Source organism: Petaurus breviceps, unplaced genomic scaffold (genome assembly GCF_028583685.1).
Source record: "Petaurus breviceps papuanus isolate PSGF00001 unplaced genomic scaffold, PetGlider_PUasm1.0 126, whole genome shotgun sequence".
NCBI classification, from domain to species: Eukaryota; Metazoa; Chordata; class Mammalia; order Diprotodontia; family Petauridae; genus Petaurus; species Petaurus breviceps.
In genome coordinates, this window is record NW_027185655.1 from 56,972,556 (window position 1) to 56,981,544 (window position 8,989).

Genomic DNA, 8,989 nt, shown 5'->3' on the forward strand with positions numbered 1-8,989 from the left:
CACGGTGCACAACAGCTGCATCTTTCTCCATGCTGTTCTGGAGTCTGGAAAGCCCTTCCTTCCTATCAAAATCCTACAAATCATTCTTCGTCTCATACCCCACCTTGTCTAAGAAACCTTCGCTGATTATTTTGTCTTCCAATGATATCTGACTCCTCTAAACTCCTGCTGCACTTAATGCATCAAAACATCGATCACTTACTTATGTTGCTTCTCCTATGGATGGGAGAGAGCTCTCCATATGTGTATCCTTGGCTGGCCTCTAATATTCTCATGTACTGAGTAACACATGAAAAAATAAAGAAAAAGTAATCGCTCATTTCATAAGGAAAGTGCAAAATCCTTGAGAGGAGGGACTATTCCTTACACTTCTTATATACAGGGTGTTCCAAAAGTCTCAGTGTCATGGTAAGCTATTAAATGTGGCTTCCCATGGTACTGAGCTCTTAGCAGGCAATAAATAAATAAATACTGGTTAATTAACGAAACAGGAAGTGCCATTTCAACCATAAGTACACTTGCCATTATTATTTTTAAAAGATCCTTTTATTGGAAACATGGTATACAGAGGCATGATGGGAGGTATTTCTCTATAGATATGTCATTAGTTAATGTCATGTTTACACTTCTGTTGACAGCTGAAATTATTTGTTGGAATTGAGGTCTCTTTAGTTTACCATTATCATGACTTGCCTGTCAGGAAAAGAGAGAGTATAGCTGAATTTCACAAGTTATACAAAGCCTCCTATTTTTTTTACCAGGGGAGACTGGTCACACTCATTGCTTCAACCAAGCAATTCAATTCAATTCAATTCAATTTAATTCAATCCAAGAACATTTATTAGGAACTTCTGTGTGCAGGGCAGCTAGATGGTTCAGTGGACAGAGTGCCGAGCCTGGAATCAGGGAGACCCCTTAGTGAATTCAAACCTGGCCTCAGACACTTACTAGATGTGTGGCCCTAGGCAAGCCACTTAACCCTGTTTGCCTCAGTTTTTTCCTCTGTAAAATTAGCTGGATAAGGAAATAGCAAACCCCTCCTGTATCTTTACCAAGAAAACTCCAAATGGGAGTTTGACAATGAAAATGACAAAACAATAACAAAATAATAAAAACTTATGTGCAGGGCACTGTGTTAGATACTAGAACAAGATGAAAAATCCTACTGTCTCGGCTCTAAAGTCCACTATGGATGATGTGACATGAACCAGATACAAAGGAGAATGTGATAGTGGTGAAGGAAAGAGTGATAGAGAATGGTCTAAGAATATCTGAGAGGGGAGACATGACTTCTAGTTAAACGGATCAGGGAAGGCTTTATGAGGAGGAAGCCTGGCAGCTATGGTCTGCAAGTAGCAAACTCCTCAAAGCAGGAACTCAAATTCGAATTCAACAAACAATGATAGAACGTCTATGCTAGTCATAGCCCTGAGCACATTAATGGGAACTGGCCTGGGTATTGATTCAGGAAGTGGGTTTCTCTGCTAATAAGAGCTATCTTCTACAATGGTCCATTTAATACCAAGTCTCCTCCTCCCCCAGGGATTTAGTGCTGGAAGGGACCTTAGAAATCATCCAGTCCAATCCCCTAATATTTCAGATGACTTACTGATGCTCAGAGAGTTTCAGCACCTGGTCCAAGTTCACACAGAGAGTAAAGAACAGAGTTGTGATTCAAACCCAGGTATCCTAGCTCTAAAGTCAGTACTATTTCCACTAAAGCAGTACATAGGAATGAGACTTAAAAAAATAACCGAGTACCTAATTAACTCTATTTCTATTTATTCAAATAGTTTCCCACATGTCTAGATAACATAATTTTATTTTCATTAAGAATTCTTTTTTTAAAGAGTTGCCAAAAGTTTTTTTGAGTTCAAAACATTAAATTATTCTAGGTCCTTTAGTCACACAGGGAGACACGTCAGAATATGAAGCACTCTGATGACACTGAATTGAGTGTCCTTACCATTTGAGCAGTCTGGGCCAGTCCAGTTTGGGTCACAAGTACAGGTACCGCTTTCTTGAAGGTACGTTCCATGCCCAGAGCATTGGTCCGGACACATGGTCTTCAGTATTTCACAGTTGTTTCCACCCCATCCTGGGTTGCAATGACATTCTCCATGGATACACACCCCATGATTAGAGCAGCCAGGGTCTAAACAGTCAGCTGTAAAGAAAGGAGAATAATTTGACTAAATAAATAGAGAATGTATAAAAATATCCATCCATCCATCCATCCATGATCAAGAAGTTTTAAAGCTACTATTATGTGCCAAGAGATTCTAAAGATATGAAGACAAAACTAAAACAGTTCCTGTCCTCAAGGAGCTTGCATTCTACCAGGAGAGTCAACTTATACATATAAGAAGTATATACAAAATAGACACTGATTTTGTAGGGGGGGGGCTTCCTAGCAGTCTGAGGGGGGAGTAGAGGACAGGAAAGACTTCATGGAGAGAGTGGCCTTTGAGCTGGGTTTTGAAAGAAACCAGGGATTCTAAGAAGTGAGAGTGAGGGTAGAGTGTATCCAAGGCATGGGGGATGATCAGAGTAAAGGCAAAAAGAGAGGAAATGGATTTATGTGCTCTGTGTGAGGGACCAGTAAGAAAGTCCAGAATAACTGGGTCAGTGAGTGCTGGATGGAGAAGAATGTATAATAAACCTGAAGTTGGAATAAGTGGGCTAGGGTTTGGTTCAGAACAAGAGCTCAATTCTATTTACAATCAGTCACATATTGGGTGCCCTGATAGGAACTGCCCAGAAACTAAAAGATGTCAACAAACTCGGAAGAAGCCATTGTTAGCCTTAGGAAGAATTGTACAGCAAAGCAAGTGAGATTCTAGACAAGAGGCATCAACCTCCAAGCCATTTAGGTAATTGAGAATATTGCAAGGATTTGTAATTTTCCTCAATTATACCGAGATGCACTTGAAGTTTCAGACTTTTGCTCTCTCTTCTGCCTAATCAGAAAAGAATAAGTATTGGATTCTCTGTAACAATCAGTATCCACTGACCTAATCCAGTAAGACAGAGTTCTGACAGCTGGATAAGACCCTCAACCTGTTTGAGAAATAAATGAGTTGCATACTCTGTAGCCTTCCTAATTCACTTTAATGTGCTTTAGATGACGAGATTTAATTTAGCAATTTGACTCAATAAAACTTTACACTTGTAGGGTCAATGGTCTGAAAATTTAATTCCAGAGGCTTAATTGCATTACTTTGTACGTGCAGATCAATAAAATCAATCTGATTGAAGAAGGAAAATGGTGCTTTTCCCTTTTAAAAATATTTTAAAATTTGAAAATGTACTATGTTGTGGCATCATGAATGTCATCATCTGATAACAGTTCCAGAACTCACAAATTGTGTGTCGTTTCACGTGAGACATATCAGAATCAGCCTTGATGTTAGAAATGCCAAAATGCCCCATGAAGGACAACAGAATAAAATAGGAGTTATTTCTTTTGAGATGTGAAAAAAAAATCAAGACCTGTGTCTGTCTGGTTTCCTTTTTTTTTTTAAGTTAGTGGAAAAAATTCTCACTTTTAAAATTTATGATCTCATTACTAATATGATATTTGATCTGTATGGTCTTTTAGTCTTTTTTGGGGGAATACAGACCTAGAATTTCATTGATATAGAGGACTCCCAGCAAAGAACTTCTCTACCAATGTAGAGTGGCACCTTGCACCTCCTCTCTAACTCATAGTCTTAGAAAGTTACTTTAAATGCTTTATAGGAATGGTAATGAAATTGACTTCTATAATACTGTGCCTCAAAAATTCCAGAAAACACAAAATCTCAAAGCTGCTTGGAACAGAAAAAGAGCCCTCCTCCCAAAAAAGATGGGGTGGTCCAAAGGGATAAATCCGCAACTAAGAAGTCTTTGATGTAATAGATTTCTTTATGAGGATAACAATAGATATCTGTAAATATGTACGTGTTTACCTTCTTCACAGTTTTCCCCTTTGTATCCTGAGTTGCAAGCACAAGAGCCCATAATACAAATCCCACGACCCCCACACTGAGGGTCAATACACTGGGTGGTGGGCACATCACACTCGGTACCCTTCCAGCCGCTGAAGCAGAGACAGCGTCCTTTGGAGTATTGCCCATTTCCGCTACACAACACTGGACAGGCCGCTGTAAAATAAAACATGACAGTAGAATTAACAGCCATCTTTCTCAGCAGGCTTGGGAAAGAAAAGAAACATCTCTAGAACAAGCCACATGGCAGTTTCTCTTCCTCCCGTGAAGTGACATTCTGGACTCCTTGTATTCCTGGGGCAGAATTGTATTTACTCAAGAAAGGAATTTGACTAAACACATACCTCTTGAACAATCGGGGCCCAGAAATCCTGGAAAACAATGGCATGTCCCAGAAACACATTCTCCGTTTCCATGGCAATTCCGGGGGCATTCGACCACAGACTCTGAAGAAAGGAGAAAGAAAGAAAACTTGTACAGGCTACCTCTCACCACAATGCCAAGCAGATTCTACAACTCTGCTCAGTTTGAGGGACATGCCGAAGTGGCTGGTTTGTTCAACAACTTAAAAAAAAAAAGTAAGCTCTACTGGCAGTGGGTTATTAGAACAGGCAAAATAGGAGACCAAAAAATTTTTAATTAAATTAAAAAATTAATCTGCTTCCCTTTCTTTCTCTTGTTTCTTGGCAAGTGAGTATCACAGTTTATTTTTCATACATTCATTATGAAAAAAAATTTAAAAAACATTTCTCACCTCTTACCCGTGATATGAAATGGTGGGAGTTAACAACAATAATAAAAAAATCTATTACAACATTCTCCCCCCTGCATCCCCATCCCAACCCCCAACCTGGTCTTTAGGTTGGGGCTTTACAGAAATTCTTCAAAGACTGTTCTTACCTATAACGATGGTATTAAAAGACACCTGCTCTATATTTTTCCCATCATTATAAAAAGCCAGATGCCAGATTCCAGAATCCAGATACTGGATAAAACCAGCCTCGTGAAGACTGACAGATCTTGTCTGTCGACCAGCTCTTTCTGATTCGAGCAGGTTGCGCTGTTCTCTTGCGATTAACCTGCTGCCATCCAGAAGCTCCACAAAGTCATACTGTAGAAGAAGAAAGGGAAGCTCATTAGTATTCCATAATTATAAGTCCTTAAAAAAACCATTACTTTCTTTAACCTTTTCTTAATAAATACATTGTTGGAAGAAAGTTCCAGGCATATAGCTAGCTCCAAAGGGCAAAAACCTATGAATGTCCACAAGAGGAAGGGTTTAGACAGTAGCTTCCCATAGGACGTTATGTTGAAGATTGGAAAGTGCTCATGACCCATAGGATGTCAGCCCCTTTAGCTCCTTCAAGGCATTTCTATGCTCATTATATGTATGTCTTTTATTTTTTAAATATTAAGGCTTATAAAGCACTTTCCATATGCCTTCACATTTGAGCCTCAAAGCCTTCCTATCAAGCAGGCACTAAAACCCTAATTTTCCTGATAGGAAAACTGGGGTTGACAGAAGTTAGATCAGGGCCTAGATGTGAAGTGCAAAGGGACCTTAGAGTTCATTTACTCTAACTCCCTTCATGTATATGCCTGGCCTACTTCTTGATGGTAAGATTCTTATTTATTTTGTCTATGTTTATGTGTCAACACCTAGAGCCGTGTTTTATGATTATCAGGTATTTCATATGTAGGAAGACCCAAGTTCAAATCTGGTCTCAGATTATTACTAACTGTGTGACCCTGGGCAATTTTATTTAACCTAACTCTGCCACATTTTCCTCATTTGTAAAATGGGAATGAGAACAGAACCTATCTCACTGGGTTTTTGTGAGGATAAAATGAGATGTTATTTGTGATGCAGTTTGTCAACCTTAAAGCACGTATACCAATGGTATTATTATGATTAAATGGCTGTTGGTTGGATAAAGGATGGCTGAATTTTTCATTGTTCTTAAACCATATGGATATGTGTGTGTATGCGTATATACACATAAATGTGTATATTAGTATTTCTTTCCCTGTAGGAGGTCAAATTCTCTATTGTTGCTGAATCTTAGAACTGTCTTCTTACCAATTAATTAATCAACGAGCATTAATTATGTGCTTACTCTGTGCCACACTCTACGGGAATACAAAGACAAAGCAAAAGTGGTCCTTGTCTTCAAAGAGTTTATATTTTAAGGAATGTAAATAATCACAAAGTTTCACAGTTGGAGGGAACATTGATAGCCATCTAAGCCCAATTCATACCTACCCCTCAGATACCCATTATAATATACCAGATGAATGGTTCAGCTGGCTTCTCTTTGAAGACTACTACTGCAGACTAATCATCTCCCAAGGCAATCTATATCAGTTTTGGGATAGCTTTAATTTTTAGGAAATTTTTCTTGACATGAAACCTATTTTTTTTTCTCTCTGCATTTTCTACTAATTTCTCCTGATCTCCAAAATGAATCAAGTTTACTCCTTCTTCTATATTACAGAAGTGATGAAGTTTAGGGACATGACCATCTTGTCTTCTGGCAAATGTTCCGAGTTCAACATTCTTATTTTTCATTTAGAACACCAGATGCTCTGTCAAGACTTTCCGCAGTCTTATGACTTTGAAGTTCAAAGCACAATTCTTGAATTCTTCACATTTACAGCTTTCCCTTTCTGAGTCTTAGAATCCCTAGAATCACTGGAGACTCAGTTCAAGAACCACCTCCTACATATGCCTCCCTCCTGACCATCCCAGATGCTACTGTTTCCTCCCCCACCTTCAAGTTCCTTCATAATTACTTAGTCAATATTTTGTATTATTTACACATGTATATGTGGAATGTAAGCACTTTGAGGGGAGGGGCTGTTCCATTTTGTCTTTATATCCTTATTCTTTAGCACAATTCTCGGCACAAAGCAGGCACCTGAAAAATGCCTACAGCTTGATTACAAATAGAACAATAAAACAAATCGACATGATAACAAGCTATCTGTATGCTTCTGATAAAAAGCATACCAAATGGAAAATTAAACTAACTGAAAGGGCTGGGGCACAAGCTTTAACACCAACTATCTCTAATAAGTATTTGTGAGCAGCCAATTATCATTCAGTTTAATCTGTTTCGTTAAGAATAGTTATAAGCATCCAGGGCTGGATACATTTAACTGCTGAATTCTACTGAAATTAGGAACCAAAAGATTTCACTCTGCAAATCTTGTAAATTGAAGCAATAATTGTGTGGTTAAAATTGTGCGCACAGAGAGAAGACCCATAAAAGAAGGTAAGAGCCACTGAAGAGGATTCCTATTAGACTTTCAGGAAGAAAAATTCAATTTTAAAATGAACTTCTGATAGCTAAGTGTAACTTGGTTTTCATAGTTTAGTGTGATGATTACCCTGAGACATGAATTTGTAGTGTAACAGGAAGAAGGAAGGAAGAAAACAAGCATTTAGTAAGGGACTACTCTGTGCTCGGGCACTATGCTTAGCCCTTTGCATTTAAATATTATCTCATTTAATCTTCACAATAACACTGTGAGACTGGGTGCTATTATGAAACCCATTTTATAAAAGATGAAGCAGAGGGTGGTTAAATGACTTGCCCAAGGCCACAAAGCTAATAACTGTCTGGGGTTGGACTTGAACTCAGATCTTCATTACTGAAGGTACAGGGCTCTATCTCCCTGAATCTCCTGGCTGTCTCTTCTCTCTGTCTCTTTTTATATGTACATATCAATTTTCATATGTATTTCAGAGATTTGTCAAATTAGATTTTATCCAAAATCTACTAAGTAATGAATTGGGTCATTAAAAAAAATCTTCAGTGTCCAGCCCAGTACCTGGAACATAATGAAATGCTTGCTGATTGGGTGAATGAAGTTGTGATACAATCAGTTTATGGGTCCTGAGTATTGGAGATTTTTAGTGTTGGTATTAGCCTTGGAAAAAAAATAGCTCGTGGTATTGTACAAAACCCGATGGACTTTGCTACTAGATAAAACTTAAGGTAGATTTAAGGTTTCTTATATCTATAAAGTATTTGAAAAATGCTGATGTAAAGAGGCCACATGACCTAGTACCAAGAATGCTAGACTTGAGTCTGAAGATCTGGATTCAGATCCCAAGGTCTGACAATGACCAACCACAGGAACTGGGCAAGACCTTTGCACTCTCTGGGCCTCAGTTTCCTTATTTCTAAAATGAGGTCTTTGCACTACCTACCTCACATGGATGTTATGAAGACTGAATGATAACATAATGCAACTGAAAGTGCTCTGTAAACTGTTACAAGTATCAGGTACTATGAATAGTGTAGAGGAAGCTGGTCTCAGGAGTCAAAGTATCGGGGTTCAAAGGTAACCTCTGACAAAGACTGGCTGTATAAGCACACACATGCCATTCAGCCTCTCAGTGTCCTATGCAAATCTTAATTAATTAATCAAACAATGAACAAACATTTATTAAGCCAGGCAATGTGCCTGAGATAGGACAGGGATAGGAGCTGGGTCCATGATTTCACTGGCCTAGAGGGAAATCCTTACCTGGGGACTTCTGCAGGTCAGCACCCTCCTCTCAAATTACAGGCTTAGAAAATCATCTAGAGCATTGATTGAGTGGTTAAGTTACTTGTTTAGGGTCACAAAGCAGAGGCAAAAATTAAAGTTTCTATCTTCAAGGACTTACACTCCTTGGGCGGGAGGGAAACAACATGTCATTTGTATAAACCACTACTACGGCTACTGCCACTACTACTGCTACTGCTCTTACTATTACTGCCCTGCTACTACTATTATTACCACTACTACTACTACCACCACTATCGTTACTACTATCCAACAACCACCAACACTACTACTACTGATACCACCACTGCTACTACCACTACCCTACTATTATTACTACTATACTACTATGACTACCACCACAACTACTACACACTATATATATGTATATGTATAGTGTGTGTATATATGTATAATGTCTGTCTGTCTGTCTATCTATCTAT

At 38.6% G+C, this 8,989-nt stretch overlaps 1 protein-coding gene across 1 annotated transcript in view; it reads right to left on the minus strand.

The window, feature by feature from the left end:
* The window catches only part of TENM3 (teneurin transmembrane protein 3), a 3,497,142-nt gene that overhangs the window by 159,674 nt on the left and 3,328,479 nt on the right, over window positions 1–8,989 (minus strand). The window contains exons 18-21 of the mRNA XM_069096576.1: window positions 4,890–5,100; window positions 4,334–4,435; window positions 3,951–4,145; window positions 1,967–2,167 (exon numbers count right to left, since the gene is read on the minus strand). Of these exons, the coding sequence (XP_068952677.1) occupies window positions 1,967–2,167; window positions 3,951–4,145; window positions 4,334–4,435; window positions 4,890–5,100 (709 nt within the window). The remainder of the gene's footprint in view (window positions 1–1,966; window positions 2,168–3,950; window positions 4,146–4,333; window positions 4,436–4,889; window positions 5,101–8,989) is intronic.